Source organism: Populus trichocarpa, chromosome 2 (assembly GCF_000002775.5).
Source record: "Populus trichocarpa isolate Nisqually-1 chromosome 2, P.trichocarpa_v4.1, whole genome shotgun sequence".
In the NCBI taxonomy this organism is placed as follows: Eukaryota; Viridiplantae; Streptophyta; class Magnoliopsida; order Malpighiales; family Salicaceae; genus Populus; species Populus trichocarpa.
The window spans coordinates 8,553,850-8,573,954 of NC_037286.2; the positions used below are offsets into that span (position 1 = coordinate 8,553,850).

At 32.8% G+C, this 20,105-nt stretch overlaps 1 protein-coding gene across 1 annotated transcript; it reads left to right on the top strand.

Annotated features, from left to right (window-relative positions):
- Positions 1 to 8,591: 8,591 nt before the first annotated feature.
- On the top strand, positions 8,592 to 14,764 carry LOC7467239 (homeobox protein knotted-1-like 2). Its single transcript, XM_002301098.3, has 5 exons — positions 8,592 to 9,459; positions 9,578 to 9,700; positions 9,885 to 10,020; positions 13,694 to 13,947; positions 14,105 to 14,764. Exons 1-5 carry the CDS (start codon positions 9,070 to 9,072, stop codon positions 14,306 to 14,308), a joined length of 1,107 nt encoding a protein of 368 aa, XP_002301134.1. The 5' UTR covers positions 8,592 to 9,069; the 3' UTR covers positions 14,309 to 14,764.
- The last annotated feature ends 5,341 nt before the right edge of the window (positions 14,765 to 20,105 follow it).

The window sequence follows — 20,105 nt, forward strand, 5'->3', positions numbered from 1 at the left end:
TGCTATAATTATTAATATTATTTTAAGGTGATTAATTAGTAGATCGCCCATGCTAATCTCTTTTTGAAGCCTCTTTATTATTGTTATTGGTACCCTTTTGACTTATATTATTGAATTCACACTTAGAGACGCTTGCCATGTTCTATTTTAATAAATAAAAAAATCCCTTTTTCTCCCGGTGAAACTGTTTCAGGAAGTTGAGCATGATTTTCTAGGATTTTGATTTACGGCTTAGTTCATCTCGATCCACTATATTTATATAGCATGTCTTCTGGTATCATTAGAGATCTTGCATCTAAAAAAAAAACAAGCAATCCAAGTGTATATCCATCATTGATCTGGTATATATCTATTAAAAAAGCCACTTGAAGAGGATAGTGTTCTTGTTGTTTATCTACTAGCTTCATGTGATAGGAGTAGATGAGCTACTTGTAGGTTTTGCCTGATTAACGATTGCTTTTCACCGGTTTTTCAAAGAGTATTCAATGGCAGTACTGTTTAATTTTATTTAACTAAACAGGCTATAGCAATGAACTACTGCTCACGTACATCCTTGGCACTCAATAGCTCTTTTCAGTAGAGTTAAATTAAATGCTCGTTTTTTGTTTTTTTTATAATAATTAAAATTTAATAAATGAAACAGCATTACCCTTAAGACAACGGTAATCAAGTTAAAAAATAATCTTTATATATTGAGTGGCGCAAGAACTCACATACAAAATAATTAAACCAACAGAGATTCAACAATTGTTTGTAAAGCGTAAGATTCCATCCAAATTTCTATAAAGATTCATATGCTTGTATATGAGAAATTATTGTTCATCGGTGGTGAATGATCACAGAAAAAAAAACATTGTACTCCAATCTGGATTTTTGTTTTCAAAGATCAATTTATTCCCTAATGTCAAGATCATGATGACCCATAAAATATTATGTGAAAGCAAAATAATTGTTTTTCGTTGGAATTTCCCCGTCACCAATGCATTCCAGCTTTCTAGTAACAAATCAATAGTCTGAGGCATGCTACAGCTGCAATCTAACCATTTTGTTAACTTCATCCATAATTTCCACACATCAGTACAGAAAAAATGAGAAAGTAAACTCCCTCGTTGCAATGCAATAATTGCATTGTAACAAGGGAGGTTACTCCTCAAAATTCGTCGGTTCTTCCAATAAACAAACGAAAAACATTGATTTCCAACTCATGGTTTGTAAGGGTCCTCAATTATAATGCCTTGAGTCCTGCCACTCCTGTTCAAACGAAGTTACTGTTAACAGTGTTATGTGAAGTTCAAACATGGTATTGTATAAGGGAAACCATCCCAGTTTCTTTCTTTCTTTTTTTTCTTTTCAGTTTCCTTCCTTTTTAATTACTTGCTTCCGAGTGACATGACAGAAACAGCTCATTTAAATGATGATTGAAGATGATGATTTGACTGGAAAAAGGCGAGCACCAATAATAGACATGTAAACTGTGGATCAGAAAATCAACTCGTCTCCATGAGTCTCAATCTCAGGCTGTAGTTTCAGTTAGATATGCGTTTGAAATTTGATATAAAATATTATTAAAAGTGATTTTTATTTAAAAATATATTAAAATATTTTTTAAAATTTTTATTAGTACATTAAAATTATTTAAAAAATACTGATTTAATATTTTTTAAAACTGAAAGCATTTTTAAAACGAATTAAAATGTAGTTTAAGAAATAAACGGTGTCTAAAAACTACTCTGCCAGTTGCACGGATTTCGATTGGACACCAACAACCCAATTAGGGAACAAACACATTAATAATGCACGTAGCCTTTAAGATATATCAAGGATTTCAGGTAAGTTGAGTGTATTTACTGCACTCACACTCAGTATCAGTATAGCCTAGCGCAAAGAGTTCTTGGTTAGCGAAGCTAAAAAATGCCAAATTTCTTATTGAATCTGAGACTTCAATCGAGTGAAGTAAAGAAGGGAGTAAAGAAGGAGCAGAATCCTAACATAGCATGAACCGATCGGTTTCTAAAAAGAAAAGAAAAATAAGAATGTAGGTAAAACAGTTACATGGGAGTAGAGTTGTAGACTAGAGGCAGTATGAGTGAAACTGTGCAGTGAATATACTATTCTAAAAAATTGCATAGGGAAATGGCGAAGAATTGCAGTGAGCAGGGTGCTTGACTGGACTGAGTGACAAGTGATTATGGGGTACCTGACTAGTACTCCTGGTGTGTCTGTCTGTGAGTTGGAAATGTCCAATCCTACGCAGATAAAGAAAAGAAAGAAGAAAAGGGTTTTGTTTTGGAATTTTTTTGAAAAAAAATACTAACACAATAATTTAAAAGTTTTTGTAGTATAGTTATATTTTTTAAAATCGATGACATAACATATTTTTATATTGTTGTGATTCAAAACGTGATATTTATTTAATATTATTATTTTTAAGTATATTGAGATATTTATTGTATTTTAGAAAAATAAAAATTAAATATATTATGCAATAACCTAATATGTGTTTTTGAAGTACATAATATCACAAAATTAAAATTATTTTCAGATTAAAGAACACAATAAACGTAGTGGCTTTTGCCCGTATCATCCCAACTTTTTTTTTTTAAGTCCTCTAAGCAAGATAAACATATTGCATTGTTATAAATTTATGTTTGGTTTGTTTAAATAAAACACTGCTAAAGTTAAATTTAAAATTTATTAAATTAATAATAAATTAGTTATGAATATTATCAATTATGATTGATTTGATACGGTTGAACATGAAAATAAGTTAAATTAATCATGAATTAATTATTTCAATTAACTATACGTTGCATATTTTTGGATAAGTTGCCGAGTTAGAGATATTGGGTGGATTGTTGGAATCGGCTAATAATGTATTTAACAATGCTTGATGATTTCCTACAACAGAGCATGAATGTGGTGAAATTATAACAAATTACACGTTGCATTAAATTGTTGACAAGTTGTCGAATTTGATATTTTACTTAAATTATTTTTAATTTGCTATGAATTTAGGTTTAATTTAATGCAATTGAGCATGAAGATATTAATTAAATTTGATATCATGAATCATGTTTGATTTTTTTCAAATATTTTTTTACATTAAAGTTTTGGGAATTTGCTAGGAATTTTAACTACTGGGTTGGGGTAATGCAGTTTAGCTAAAATTATATCTAATTAACCATAATCAAATTTTTTGATTGGATTAGACTAAGCGACAAGGGATTATGGTTAAGCTGTCATGAAGCTTGTATATCACATTGGGATGTATTGAATAATGAGATATTTACAAAGATGTATCACGTGATTACAAATGAGGAGTATTTGATTTAATATATAAGTGTCACACATCGAGTCATTACTCTAGATCCTGAGCAGGTTCCTCCACTTGCATTCATAAAATATGAATAACATGTCCAACAGATTCAAAATACCATAAGTAATTAATTTTTTTATATAATCAGTATATATTAATTTAGTTTGACCTTTTAATTTAACATTAATATTTTATTAATATGAGGTTGACTTGTTGCTACTGGAGGGTCGAGAGACCGCATATATGTTTTACAATATTGAAGAAGAAAGTAAAAGATACACTTATGTGTCTCGGTGATTTAATGTTTGACGCGGTGGATTGATACTTTAAAGATAGTTTAACTCTTGATGATGTTGTGGTAAAGGACGAGGCCACTCGGGTCGAGGCAGAAGCAAGATCCATTAGTGCTATTGATGAGCCTGAATCATTTAATAGATGACGTAGATGTAGATAAATAAATGAATTATGTTGATATATTTTGGGATTTTAATTATTAGAATGTTGTATTATTTAAGTATTTGAGATTATTTTAGTTGTATATATGTTTTTTTTACTTGCGTTCTTGGAGTTACATGTGATTATGAAATGTAAGAATTTGTTATATTTGATTAGTGATTATTTGCATGTTTTTTTAAACGAGACAAAACTTTAATTTATATCGAGGTTTAAAAACTATAATATTTAATTACTATACAGGAAAAACTCTCTCAAAATCTTGTAAAAATTAGAAAATCTTTTACTCTCTAAAATGATTAACTAAATCAAATATCATATTAACAAACTAAATAATAAATTTCATTGCTAGATTAAGATGTCAAGAACTTTATTGCGAGAATTTTTATAGAATGATTACTGGAATTTAATTCATAGCAAGGTTTAAAAACTGTAATATTTAATTAACAACACTGTTAAAAAAATGCAATATCAGTTAATATGAGGATTTTAAACAGCAGAATATTATATTTCACAAAAACACTTTGAAGAGGCTTTGTTAATTCAGAATCTCCTTTTAATTTGGATGCTTAATGCCGAATTTGCCCTTTGTTTTTATTTTTGTTTTTGAAAAGAAAGATAGAAAGCTGATGACGGGAGAGCTCTCCTCCCTACTTTTGCCCCCTCCCCTCCCTCCTCTCTGCAGCGCGCGAGATTCGGGGGGGTATTAACTGTTAAGCCCCTGTGGGTCTGCTTACCCTGTTTATCTCGTGTATGTGTGTTTTTTTAAGTGGGGGGCGCAGAGGAAGTGGTGGTGGTGGTCATAGCCGCCAGCTATACCTCGTTTCGGAGGCAAGACACAGAGACCATTTATTTCTTGTATCTGTAAATTTATCTCCAGTCTCTTCTCTGGGTGGTCTATGTGTACTCCACACGTGGTTGTCCTGCAATAGGTCATCACAAACAGTACAAGTTTGGTCAGATTGGATCAGAGACTCTTTTCACTGTTTACCGTTGAAATTTCGTACTCTTCACTAACAGTCTACTTCTAACATGTTCTCTCCCTCCCAGCACCGCTCTCTTGCACAGCAGTGCCATACCATATGTAGCAAGCACCGTGTACACATGAGGTCATTACTTTTATGAATACTTAATTCCTTGGTGCCTGGAAAGGTTTTGGATGGATTATGTACATCCCTCTTGTTTGAAAGATGTGCCTGTTTCTTCGTGACTTCAAGCTGTCTCTACCAAGAAATGCATCCTTGTTTTTAAAGGCTTCTGGTTTCAATTAATCTTGCAGAGTTGTATGAGAGGACGCCCAAAGACCTGTGAAATGTGAGATGGAGATGCATTCGATTAAGAAAAAATCAGCTTAAAAATACCACCAGTTTATTAATTATGCTCTCAAGAAATACGAGCGAAATGATTTAAACATCTTTTACTGTGTAAAAAGAATAGAAATGCATGTGTAAGATATTTATTGTTGTTTTTTAATGCATTATATTTATAGGCAAAGAAAAAAATTACGCGCGAAAGAATATTCTGTTGGCATTCTCTCATTTTCATGTAGTGACCTCTTAGTGTCTTATTGGTTGATATTCTAACACTTTTAAAATTCTTAATTAACTAGTTAATTAAATAATAATTTTAAACACAAATTATTTTGTTTATCAAGGATTTGGCTAGAATTTGAACCAGAACTTAATCCATCGTTTACCTAAGTGAACAACAAGTTATCTATTTTATTAATATTTCCCATACACGTGTATAGAATGATCAATTTATGATTTATATTTTAATTTTTATTGAAACTTACTCTTACAACTATAGTAAGTTTTTATTTAAAAAACAATGCTTTTGATAAAAAATATATTTCACCAAGATAAAAAAAAATACATGATCAATAAGAATGAATTTTTAATTAGAAATACAATTTTTCCTTTTCATTTGAAACCATTAGAATCTTTACAATTTCTTTTTAAATTATCATTACTTTTCATTCATTAATAAATCATGCTACTGGTAACCCTTTTTTATCAAAACAAAGAGAACTGCTCATATAAGAAAGGTTTTATTTTAAAAAATATATATATTAATAATTTTGTTTTTTTAAGAATATATATTTAATGGTTGTAAAATTAAATAAAAAATAGATTTAAAAAAACTGCCCCGTAACCCTGTACGATCATTATAACTAGTTTGAAGCTAGTTGAAAAGGTATATATGAAGCATGAAGATCAAAGAAAGTACAAATAATTCAGGGGGGACAATTGCCTGTATTCTTTATTCATCTAGTTTGGCTCACACTCACTCCCCCATGCCATCATTCCATTGTCAAGGATTTATTGCAAGAGTGGATTAATTACTTATCTTTACATAAATGCGGACGGCAACATGTTTAAAATTTGATTAAAAAGATATTTAATATAAATTTATGAAAACTAATATAAAAATATCATAATTAACTGTTAAAATTCAAAATAAGAATGTTGAATATTCTTTCTCTCTATTTTTATTTATTTATTTGCAAGTTGTTAATTAAAATACCAACATCAATAAATATCAAAAAATATCATTCCAACCATCTAGGTGGTGACCCAGTGGTAAGAGCTTGGAACCAAGAGGTTTGTTCCTTTTGTGGTCTCAGGTTCGAGCCCTGGAGTTGCTCATATGATGACCACTGGAGGCTTACATGGTCGTTAACTTCAGGGCTCGTGGGATTAGTCGAGGTACACACAAGCTGACCCGGACACCCACGTTAAACTTAAAAAGAAATATATATCATTCCACTATATATTATATTTTCCAACGCATCCGTGAAATTATTACTGGTGTTAGGATAGAAAAAAGATCATCCCGAAGGCATTTGTTCAGGGCCATGAATTGCCATCGAATAGGCAAGTGACACATCCCGATTCCCATGATCAATAACAGTTAGCGACTAGAAATTCTGGCTTTTTCATTAAAAAAAAACGAGATATTTTTTTTAAAATAAAATAGCCAGCACATCCACTGTGCTAGCTACCAAAGTGGTGTCTCTACCGATGCACCGTGATTGCTACGAGATATTTGATAACGTAGTAAATATTATTTATTTAAAAATAAATTAAAATAATTATTATATTTTAAAATTTATTTTTAACATCAGCATAGTAAAACGATTCAAAAATATTTAAAAAATAATTTAAAACAATTTTTTTTAAAATTTAATAAAAACAAGTTGCCCCACAACCTCAGACGGAATTATAATGCATCCACCTTTCAAAATTAACTATTTTTAAATCATATAAAATTACAATTTAGCTTTTGAATTTTTTTTTACATTATTTTGTTCTTACAGTTCTAGATATTTATGTTTCGATTTTAAATTTCATTTTTATTATAGATTAGTTTTTAAATATTGAGAGAGGAGAAATAAGGTAGTTGGAAAAGGGAGATAACAGATTTCATCTAGCCACTTTTCGAGTATAAAAAAATTGATTTTGATATTGATAATTTTATCTTACCGAGAAAAGTTTAATATAAATGATTTTACTCTTTAACATTGTCAAATAAAAATATCACGTCGGCTTAAGTTTTTATTTTTAAATTGATTAAATAATATTTTAGATTTAAAATGAGTTTATTAGATTTTTATGATGTTTTCTAGATTTTTCTTGTGACAATTCAGTTGGGATTTTAGGTCTGGGATCCAAATTACCGAAACCTCTCCTTTTCAACTATCTTTGATGGCTGAAATTTGTTATAATGGACCGTTTATATATGTTTTTTAAAAATTAAGATGACATTTCATTTGTTTAAATTAAAAAAATGAAATAGGACACACAAATCTAGCCTTTTCCCTTTTTTTTTAGTTTAACGTAGGTGTCCGATCTAGCTTGTGCGCACCTCGACTAATTCCACGGGCCCTGAAGTTAACGACCATGTTAGCCTCCAGTGGCCATCATATGAGCAATCACATGGCTCGAACCTGAGACCACAGAGAGAGCAAACTTCTTGGTCCCAAACTCTTACCATTAGGCCACTACCTAGATGGTTACCTTTTCCCTTTTTAATCTCAGGCGTGAGAGCCTATAATTTAAAAATGACAATGTTAGCAATTATTTTATTAAATATTATGTATGAAACCAATATATATATATGTTTGCAAGTACAAAATTTATCATGAATATTCATTGAGAATAAAGTGCATAAATGTTTTTGTGAAGTTTTTATACAATACTGAATACTGTCATAATAATTATTCCTTTATTTCACACTTAATAGAATAAAAATTATCAAAGCATGAATTTTTTTTATTTGAACTTGCATTTCGAATCATGATAATTTTTATTAAAAATACCATATATATATATATAATTTCAGTAGAGAATGTTTTATATCCATTCATTACAAAAAATAATTTGGTTTACACAATTGTATCTTGATAGTTTCTTAAAAACATTTTTCATGGCATAGACATTTCGTTCCCAATTTTTAATGAAAATAGTGTATATATCATATATGATGATGAATTTTTTTTATAAATTAAATAAATCTGCTTAGAAGCCTAAATATTTTTTTAAATACAAAAATTTTAAATTAAATAATATTATCTATTAACTGAAATAGAAATTCAAAACCTAACGCGAGCAATTAATATAGTTCGGGTTGATGCTTATTAATTGCATGCATTTTTATCCCTGCCCTCTCCATTTGTAGAGAGTAAAAAGGAAAAAGAATAGTATGGGAAGGGCAAAATCCAAAAAGTTACACAAAATAGGGTGAAAACTACAACGTCCGTGAATAACAATAATAATAAATATAACGTCCGTGAATAACAATCTATACAATCTCCTTGCCAAATCACCTGGCCTTTCTTGCCTTTATATTTTTCAATATTTCTTTTTTCTATCACCAAAAAAGTCTTGTCACCCACCCAAGAAACGCAGCCCTTAGCCGATTCCGGTTTAAAAGCTATATCCTGACCTCAACCTTCTCCTCTACTCCATGCGAGACCACTTCTTTCTATTTTTGCTCCTCTGATTTGCCATTTGTTTTTCTTCTCATCTCGACATGTCAAGGTCTAGGTGCAAATTCACTTCAAGACCCTCTCTAACACACCAGAATACAATTTCCTTGCCCAGGACATGACTCTCAACCCATGTAATTAGACAAAACATCAAAAACTTGTAGTTTTTCTTTGGCTCTAGATGATTGGGTGTCTCCACCTTCTAGTGTTTATTCGTGTTTATAGCTGTTGCTTTAGGGTTTTAGGCTTTACTTGATTTCTGGAGTGGTCATTTTCATATCCGTTTCCACAACTGGGTTTGTCGAGAGAGATGGAGGACTACAATCAAATGAGTGAAAACACGACTCCGAGGGGAAATTTCTTGTATGCTTCACAACTTCTTGCACCTAATTCCTCGCCTTATGGGAGGACCAGTAGTGGCTCTACAGTGAGCAATCAGCAGACCCAGATGCCTTTAAATCCTTTCCATCTTCAATCAAATGATCAGTGCTTCCAATCTGATACACATCCTATAGTGAAAACTGAAGCCAGCACTTCACATGCTCAAAAATTTCACTACCCTCTATTGAGAGGGTACCAAACAATTAACCAGCAGCAACAAGGAAGTGAAAGCTCTAGTGAAGTTGAAGCCATCAAAGCCAAGATCATAGCCCATCCTCAGTACTCTAACCTCATGGAAGCTTACATGGACTGCCAAAAGGTAAGTACATGTATAGAAGAAGAAACGAAAGTCATTTCATCAAATTAAATTCATTTCAGTAGTAGCAATGGTTTCTCTCCTCTCATCTCTCTTGCTGCTACACTGTATATGCATTTAGGTAGGAGCTCCGCCTGAAGTAGTAGCTCGGCTTGCAGCTGCTCGTCAAGAGTTTGAATCAAGACAACGATCTTTTATCACTTCAAGGGACAATTCGAAAGACCCAGAACTAGATCAGTTCATGGTGATTGATTGATTTTGTTATTCTACCTCTAATCTTTGCTGGAAGTCTCTTTATCTAGCTAATTATAGGCTCTCTCTCTCTCTCTCCACACACACACACACACACACGCACACACACACTACGGTGTTATTTTATTTGGTTTTTGAGTTAAATACTTGTCTGTATTGTTTGAATTGAAAAACAGGAAGCTTATTACGACATGCTAGTGAAGTACCGTGAGGAGCTTACAAGACCTATACAAGAAGCCATGGATTTCATGCGAAGAATCGAAACTCAGCTTAATATGATCTGCCATGGTCCCTTGAGAATCTTCAATTCTGGTACTTCCTCTCTCTACTATGCACGCCTGTAATGATCTCAAGTGAGAAGTATCCCTTTCAAACAAAATATTATATCCTATCATGGAAAGGAACGGACGAATCCACTAGGTTTCATTGTTGCAGAGATGGGTTTGATTTGGTTTTGCTTGCTACACTACAGAAACCGATAGTCTTACTGCTCATTACTTGATAGGGGAAAATAAAGTAAAATTCCTAGACCAACCTATATGTCAGGATCTCCTCCATTCATGAGGCAACATTTCCTATCCCTAATGAAGCGTACCCTGACCAGGATTGCGCCTTCCAATAATGATATTATGGTCACTGTGTACGAGTAACCTAACAGCCACTAGTACTAGATTAGCAAACCCTAATCACGAGTCTATAGTAATTGGATTTGGATTTTCTTTGTATCTTACATATAATAGTACTAGTATCTTCCTAAATCTCCAAGAAAGCTACTAAGGCAAAACGCACTACATGGTTCTGAACAATGATATATTACACGTTTGCTTCTCTTATAGGCTGGCTTTTTAGGGGTCTGTGATGTCTGACAAAGTCATCCTTTAAAATTTAGGGTTTTCTTACCAAAATCTAGACCTGATTACTTCTAATAAGTCTGTTTCTACAGGAGTCAATTTTTGTTTTGGGATATACTATAACAAGACCTCGAGATAGATTTGCAGAATTGTTTCTGTCATTTCCAAGTTGTTCTTTGCTTTTCTGTAAAAGAATAGTATTTGATTTTGTATTGTAAATTGAAGAACCTAGGATGCTGTTCCAATCAGTGCTACCCCATGTAGCCTGTACGGCCATGTCGGAATAAGTTTTTACTTATTTTATTCAATTTTTCATATATAATACTTCTACATGTCTCGTCTTTTCTTGTTTTTTTTTTTCTTTTTAATTATTTTTCTAACGCCTTTCTTTAGTTTTTTAAACAGATGATTTAATTAATAATCGTTCCAAATACATCTTGAACTCTTACTTTCTATCAAAAGTATGATGTCCTTGTAAAAAAGAAGAAGTATAATATTATTGGTTTTTTCACTAATGAATGGATCCAATGATTTTATCATTTTTCACTAATGCTTCAGATAACTTTCTTGTTCGGAAAGATGAATAGAGACGATGAAGGAAAGAAATAGTCATTTCTATCATTTCTCACTTGTGGTTTATGGTCTGTCCATTATGAACATATCAATCCTTTTTCGTCTTCTTCCTGATCACTTTTTAAATGACCCATCCCTTCTAATTATGAACAGACCCTAAGCACCCCCCCCCCCCCCCCAATCTCTTCTAATTAGTTCAGGAATGGTTCCTGTGTTGTCAGGGAGTAAACATTTTTGTACACATTTCTTGATGGTCTAAAATCCTATTTATATATTCTCTTTTTTTGGACTTACTGTACGGTAGGAAATAGACAACTATAAGTGTTGCTTTGATGACTTAATTTAATACCACATTGTAATTCCTTGTGCTCCTGTTTTAATCTGATGGGTATTGTGAGTCTGATTGCTTTGAACTGATGGATTTATTTTGTAGTTTTGCAATCTACTACTCCCTGGTTGCTCAAACATCTTGTTTTTACAAATTTCAAGCTGGTGTTATTGAATGTGGATTGAACAATATCGAAGCTAATCAAATTTTAACTCGGTGCCACAATATTTCTCTCGACTCTTGACTAGAAAAGGAGGCAAGATGTTTGGTTCTGTGTATTCATGTTTGCCATGGGAATTGATAGCCATTTGCTTTTGGTTTCAATTCATTACGAGAAGTCACAGCGTACATTGCTGGAACTAAAAGCGATTAACTGTTTCTTGTTCTTCTACCTCATTTTCTGTATAAAACTCGTAGTGACTCGCGAATTCTTTTCATTGGTATGATCAGCTTCTCATGGAAATGAGCAAACTAACCATAATTGAGAGAAATCTAATCATAATTATTGCTAGATACAAGGTAAAGCAACTTCAAATGGTACTGCATTTCATTAGCTTAGTTCGTGAGTAATGTTATAGAATTTAGCGTTCTTTCGTTGCATATTTTTCTCTTGATGACATTTATATTTTCTTTTTTTGATAACAATCGAGATGATATATTAAAGAGCTAGAGATTGACAAACTAGAAAAAATTAAGAGAAGATCCTCTTGTTTTTTGGGTGGAAGAAGTAGGCTTCCATTAATTGCTTATATAATTGTTTTACACTAAAGCAAAGGAGAGCGCGTTATTCATTTTTGTCTATCTCGAGTTTTTCTGCTTAACTATCCTTATTGGCAGCCTGAGTTCTAACAGGTGCTGTTTGTGGAACTTTGTATTCTATTCTTTTTTGTTCCGGGTGGTGCGATCCCTTCATTTCTTCTTTTCTTAGCAGGATTTTTAGAATCCTCTCTTACAGCAGGGAAAGAACATTCCCTTGCAAAAACAGCGTAGGAAGGGTATTGAACTATTGAATCTGTCCACCTCATTTGATCTGATATATAGCTTTCAACTATATATACTTCATGTTGCTTTCTGTTATAGCGAATAATTGTCCAATGTACTTGATAGTTTCTCCATTTTTTATGCTCTTTTACCCTTGGCTCTTTGGTTATCTAGCTATTCATATACTGGTGGCTCTTCTCTACTGTGAGTCTAGTTGCAATTAGATAACATGTGTCATGATCATGTTCGTTGTCTTTGCATCGACTTTTAACGTATGTGAACCACGAGATCTATTAAAAAAGTGAAAGAAGAGTGAGCGCAAGAGCTCAGCACTGCTAGTGATTAGAATCGACTTCATCAAAAGCTCAACTAATTCTGTTTAATTGTATGGTTCATTGTGCTCACTATCTTCAAATTTCCTTCTTGTGATTTTTGTTGCAAGTCAATACTCAGATCTAGATCTTTTTTCTGCTTAATGGCGTGTTTTCCTTGAAAAAACCTGCGTTCGTTAATTTTGTATTGCTAGTGTTGTGTGTGGGTGTGCGATGCTTCAGATTACTGGCCTAGAACCTCTCCATAGGCAACTAGCAAAATGCTTGTCTTTTTATTTATCACTACTCCCATCATGTGTTAAGTGTGGATTGCTATTTGAAGCAGATAGATATTTATTATTCGGTGCATTTGAATCATTTTGGTATTAATTAAACATGATTCTAGTGTTCAAGTTCCTCTGATACAAGATTATTGATTCCATTTTTACATCTTCCCCCAAGTCATCCTAGACTGGTGAATTGGAAATGAAGCATGTTGTTGAGAGGAATGTTGAATTTCACATGATTGCATCCGGAAAGGATAGTGTATTCTATTTAAACAATAGTCAGTCAAGAAAGAAATGCATTTCCAATTTTCAAACTACAAGCTGTGAAGGATCAATGCAGGTTGTATTATTTGTGGCCAGGCTTCTCTCTCCTTATTTTAGTGGGAGACATTTCTAAGTGTTGAAGAAAACTCATTTAGAATCTCTCGCATATATGAGAGGAAAAAATCGAAGTCAATATGGGGGTAATTAGTGGTGTAAATTATCAAGAATTCATTGTGTCTTTTCATAAATCCCAGGAACTTCACAGTAGGATTGTGCATGACTTTATTATCTGTCTGCATTTTCATTTTATGCGGATACTTTCTGTCCTATTTTTGTTCTAGTCCAACGAAGTGTCATTTTATATGGGCTTTTTGTTTATCAAATGCACAGATGACAAGTCTGAGGGTGTCGGCTCATCAGAAGATGATCAAGACAACAGTGGAGGGGAGACTGAACTACCTGAGATTGATCCCCGTGCTGAAGACCGAGAGCTAAAGAACCACCTATTGAGGAAGTATAGTGGTTATTTAGGCAGTCTCAAGCAAGAACTATCTAAGAAGAAGAAGAAGGGGAAACTGCCAAAAGAAGCCAGGCAGAAGCTACTCAGTTGGTGGGAGCTACACTACAAATGGCCATATCCTTCAGTGAGTGGATACTTGTCAAAACTCGTTTTCCTCGACCACTCTCTTGAAAGATCTATACCTTGACATGTAGATTAGTGCTATGATAAACTTCACATAACTATACAAGCACGTGGTTTTTTCATGAGATATATTAATGCATATTTGTGATGGCTGACAGGAGACGGAGAAGGTGGCATTAGCTGAAACAACTGGTTTGGATCAGAAACAAATTAATAATTGGTTCATTAATCAAAGGAAGCGACATTGGAAACCATCTGAAGATATGCAATTCATGGTGATGGATGGCCTTCATCCTCAGAACGCAGCTCTCTATATGGATGGCCACTACATGGGTGATGGTCATTATCGGCTCGGTCCATGAGTGTCAAGCTTCATGCTTTTTTCTTAATGTTAGTTTCATTTAAGGCCTAGCGTGGAACCAGTTATTCATGCCTTGTGGTATTAATAGCGAAACTTAGGTTATGTCCTTGGAAACTAAAACTATACTGCTCGTTTCCTCACGAGAAATATCATATCTATGATCTTGTGTAGCTTGCCTGGATGTAGCTGTGATCATTGAGATCGATGGCCGTTGTTATTGTGTCGATTACATTGCTGTGGAGCATCCTCATTGGTGTTCTTAAATTCTGAAATCTTTAGAAGACGTTGAGTTCTTGCGTGTAACTTGGCTGACAATGCGTCAGTCCAAGAGTATGTAATGAGTAAAATAAGTAGGAGATAGGTTGTGACTTTCAGAATGTTTCCCATAATAGCGTTCTGTAAGGACTATTTACAGCTGTCAAGTGTATAATATAGTCAGAAGCGGTGGATGTGATGAGGGTGCCATCTCTTAGCTTTCCTGTTTTCTTAGTAGGTTGCTTAGCCTGCGTGAAGCATCCAAATGGCGCAATTTTTACGGACTGTTATAGTTTAAATTGATCCATCAACTTGAATATCCTATAAATTAATATATGTTGTTATTTTGTTTGGCAAGTGATAGTTCGTGTTTCTGTCTGTTGTCCAGCTATTCTTAATGGGTATGATACTCGTGGTGGTTGTCGTGGAAAGGTGGTGTATCGATTTGATCATTATATTTATCATTCTCTTTCTACTTAATTTACAATATAATTACCCAGCATCTCATAATTAGGTCAATGATTAAGGCAGCAATGTCTACGTTTATCCCTGTGCTGTTCATCGTAGCGGTGTTTAAGAAAACCGATCGGTAGTGATGCGCATGAAAACTGATCGACTAAATTGTAAAAACCATGAAAGGTGGTGTATCGATTTTATCATTCTAGTGTTTGGAGTGGTAATAGTTGTTTTTTATTTTAAAATGTATTAAAATAATATTTTTTTATTTTTAAAAAGTTATTTTTAATATCAGACATTAAAATAATTCGAAGACATCAAAAACATATTAATTTATAGTAATAAAAAATTAAAAAAATTTAAATTTTTTTTAAAAATATTTTCTAACCGCAGAAGAAAAACTGATAAAATCAATTTACAAATCATAAAACTTAGATCTGGTTGAGTTGGGGTATTAGAAATTGAAACCAGATAACTAGATCGGACCGGTGTAACTTAAACCCACTTTAAAAAAACCAGGGGTATAAAGACAAAACTAACATAACCTGAACCTTAAAATTTTTCTCCCTTTCCCATTGAAAACAGCCGCCAGCCGTTCCTTCTCTCTCGTTCCACCTCTCTCTGTCCTTTACAGATTACCTCCTCTGTCATCTCCCCGTCTTCCACTGCCTTCTCTCTCTCGTTATCTTCTTTTCATCGAAGACCTATTCTAATCCATTGGCGCCATTGCATGTGATTGACTCCACCACAACATCTCCTGCTACAATCATCAAACAGGTTTGGAAAACAATGCCTTTTTTCTCTTTGTTTTAGTTATTTTGTTATGCATTTAGGTATTCAACTGAATTTTTAAGTTTTTGTTTCTACTTCCAACCTTTTATCCTATCACTTGAGGTGTAACCCATGTTTAAATTTTTCTTCTTTTGACGGGTTCATGTATTTTTCGTGTTGGCAAAGCTTGTATTTTTTTCGAGGCTTTTATGAAATCGTAGGCGAACTTTATGTAAATATTTGGTATGTTGCTGAAATATTTTGGAGATAATAAAATTCTTAATATATGTGCTATACTCCTGATCTCCGACGAGCATTACTTTCTAATGATCGATTCAACTTGATCATGAAGGAAAGTATATCAGTCAGGGACTTTAATGTGATTTTCATGTTTATAATTAAGCTTATACTTTACTTTATATAAGCTTATTTGGTCATGAGCAGGAGTAGTACTGCTGTTGCTGGATTTTGTGGATGCTGATGTTCCTGGAATTTGCACATCCTATATAAGTAATTTGTTATTTATAAATTTCTAGTGTGAATATTCAACACCAGCTCACACTAAAGAGTTTAGACAAACAACAAGACGATCAACGAAATATATATGCTGAATGAATTTGCATCTACCTTCAATTTAAGTAATGACAAGTCTGTTATAATTTGAGCAAATAAACTTGCAATTTTAGCTTAAAAAAGATATAAAAAAATAAACTCAAGAAGAAATGGATGAAGCTCAATCTAATATATGTCCGTTTTAAAAATAAAAAAACAAGCACAGCTCATTTAAGAGATTAGATTTCCTGGTTTTAACTTAAAAAACCGACCTTAACCAAACTGAATTAGTTCAATTTTAACTGGTTTTCAGTTCAGTTCAGTTTATTTTTAAAAAAATTTATATTTACCGATTCTGTTGAGATTTTGGACCATACTATAAATATCATGGTTGATTAAATAGTTGAAAAGCTTACAATCAAGGATTAAGTACAAGAATTTATATCGTTCAATGTTCAAACACTCTCAAAACAAGAAGTTTATCAATGGACCTCGACAAAATACATGTCGTTGATGTATTTGATCATTCAGGAATTAGAACTCGAACAATGCATGGTAGAAATACAAGACACAAGTTTTGCATTGCTGTGACTTATGATGAACTCTAAAATCAAGGATATGTCTATGAGTTAGCTGTGAAGACCGCTGACTAGCAGAACCATAACCATGTAGATTTAACAACATTCAGAGAAACTAATCAAAGGAGAGCTTGCGAGGAGAAACTTCGGTGGAATATGGTGACTAAGTAGGCTATATGATAGCGTTTCGTTATTATTCTTGGATATAAGAGATAGAGATAGAAGAAATAGAAGAGACAAGACAAAAAATAAAATAGAGATAAAATTGTGTTTGATAATGATGTATAAAATTGTGTTTGATAATGATTTATAAGATAAAATGATTGATTTTGTATTTTATCTGGTTACAGTGAACAAGACTTGATAAAATATAAAAAATTTTATTCTACCCTTAATATGTTTTGTTAACAAACTTATATATATTTTTAAAAAATTAGATATTTTTTTACTTTAATTTATATTGAGTGTTGAAATTGATAATATTATAATTATCTTAGTTATAAAACCAAGATTGACTTGACAATTAATCTGAGACTTGAATTATTCTGAGTTTAAGAAACAAATAAAAGAATGATTGATTTGTCCTGATCTAATCAAAAACCTTGGTCATAACCCAAGCTAAAACATAGGTAAAAGACATATGGACTTTTCGAAGAAAACATTTAGTCAAAACAAGGTTTATTTGATTTATTTTTTTTGGTTAGTCGAGTTGATCTTCCTGACCCGTGACTCTATTCATGATCTGAACCTTGCCTCGGGTTAATTCCCGATTCAGGTTTAAAAAATATGATAATAACTACTTTTATCCATATGTTGACCCTCCCGACCTGTGACCCGGACCTTGCCCTATTCAACCCTCAATTTGAGTTTGAGAACTATGATAATAACAATTTTTATTTTTATGTTGACCTGGGTTGACCCTCTTGATTTGTGATTTAGGTCTTGTCTTGGGTTGATCCTCGAATCAAGTTTAAAAACTGTGATAATAACTATTTTTATTTTATGTCGACCTGGGTTAACCCAGGTTGATCATCCGAACACGTGACTCAGGCCTTCTCCAGGTTGACTCTCGAGTAAAGTTTTAAAATTATGATAATAACTGTTTTTGTTCTTATATTGACTCTGGTCAGCAGTCAACTCCACTCGTGACCCGGGCCTTGCCTTGAATTGAGTTTTAAAACTATGATAATAACCTTTTTTATTCTTACACTGACTCGGGTCAGACCGACCCTTGACCTGGGCTTTGCCCCGAAAATTGACCATCGAGTTGTGTTTTAAAATTATAATAGTAATTATTTTTATCCTTATATGTCTTAGCTAGATAATTTTGAAATTGAGAGTTTTTTACAGGGATATTTTGGGAATAAAAACTAATAAATATTATCTATAAAGACATATACTCTCTCTGTATCTACTGTTTTACAAATACAGAAATTCATTCTAAAATTATCTTAGAAAAAAGTTTATTTTTATTTTTTTTTCGCTTCAACTAAATATATTTTTATTTTTACTTTTCTATTCCAGAACAGTAAACAAAAACTACCCCTATAAGAGCTGTCATGGGCAGAGGCAGCGCCCCTTTAGCAAGGTTTTTGTAGCAGCCCTTATTTTGAGAATTAGTGACAACCCATATCTAAGCCCATGGCATGCCGAAGATGCGGGGCTTCAGAATATATAAGCATGGGCAAGGCTGGTGGAAGCATTTTGTGCTGTGCCTATCTGCTTTTCCGAAATGGGTTTCTGGGGCCCGGCATCACTTGTCGGGCCAATATCAAATGATTTATGAACGATACAGAAAATGGATTTAGTAAAATGCCAACCTGGGCATATACTGGCTGTCAATACTTCAATAAAATAACCCCGAATAAAAAAAATACCTACTTTAATTCTTTTAACGTAGCGACCTAAAACACATAATTTTTTAATTTTTTTTTAAAAAAAAAAACAAACAAACATTTAAAACTATTGAGGAGTGTGGCTGCTGCAAAACCATTATCCTCCCCTTTCAAAGCCTTACTATATCTAAAAAAACTATTTTTCAAAAAAATACCCGCAGTAATTCTCTTGACAGATAAATCCATAAACAAGTATGCCTGACGCAAAAAAACCAGTTTTGCTGGAGTCACAACCTACATTATTAGAGCTAATAATTATAAATTATAAAACGCTTATTAAGCAGTGAGACAAGCCAGTCCAGTGGCCGTTTATTTGAGTGCGTGAAGCATTTCATTGGCTCTACAGATATCTTTATCAATGGTGACCAGCCAAGAACACGGCACCACTGTTTCCAGACATGTGGTGGTGGATTCCCAGTAAGTACTTCTTAGCCCAAAAAAAGAAGAAGAAGAAAATTCCTCTGTTTTTCTAGTAAATATCAAAATTTAAATAATGGAATATTATCAGCTAAGCATGCAAAAATGGATCATTAGAGACAATTGTGGACATTGATGATGACAATCGATGAAGTTAGTATTTGCAGATGTTGACAAAGACATGAATGTTTCCTTGCTAAAATGACAATTTGACATTTTATTGTCCCATAAGCCCATCCCGTCATGTCCAGCGCAAGAGTGAGATGGTAATTCATTAGAAGAGGAGTAGAAAACAGAGGAAAAAAAAAAAAACATGTGAAAGCAAACATAACCATTTTTTTATTTTACATTTTAGCAATCATCACTACGATAGATAAAAAAAAAATATTTTAAATTTTAATACTAATCATAAAAAGAAGGTGGTCGGACATAGGAGCAGAGACCTGGGATGCCTAGCATGCCCCGGGCATTTAGACCACCAAAATGCAAACAATGAAACCGCAAGCTCATTTATTTTTTTATTCCAAAAATGTTTTTTTTTAAATAATTTTTAAGTTTTTTTCTTTTCTTTAAATTAATTTTTTTTGCTGTTTTTAAATTTTTTTGATGTGTTGATATAAAAAATAAGTTTTAAAAAATAAAAAAACTATTTCGATTGATTTTCAAATAAAAAACACTTTGAAAAATAACCGCTATTATAATATCGAATGGGCTCTACGACTATACTCCTTGGATCTATGCTTCAGCCGACATTCCTTATGCTGCTTCTTTTTTTGCCCATGTAAATATACATATGGGAGAGAGGCTTATCAATAAAGAAGGTTACCGATGAAGTCCCAAAAATCCAAATTGCCTAGGAACATCGCTCCCGGGT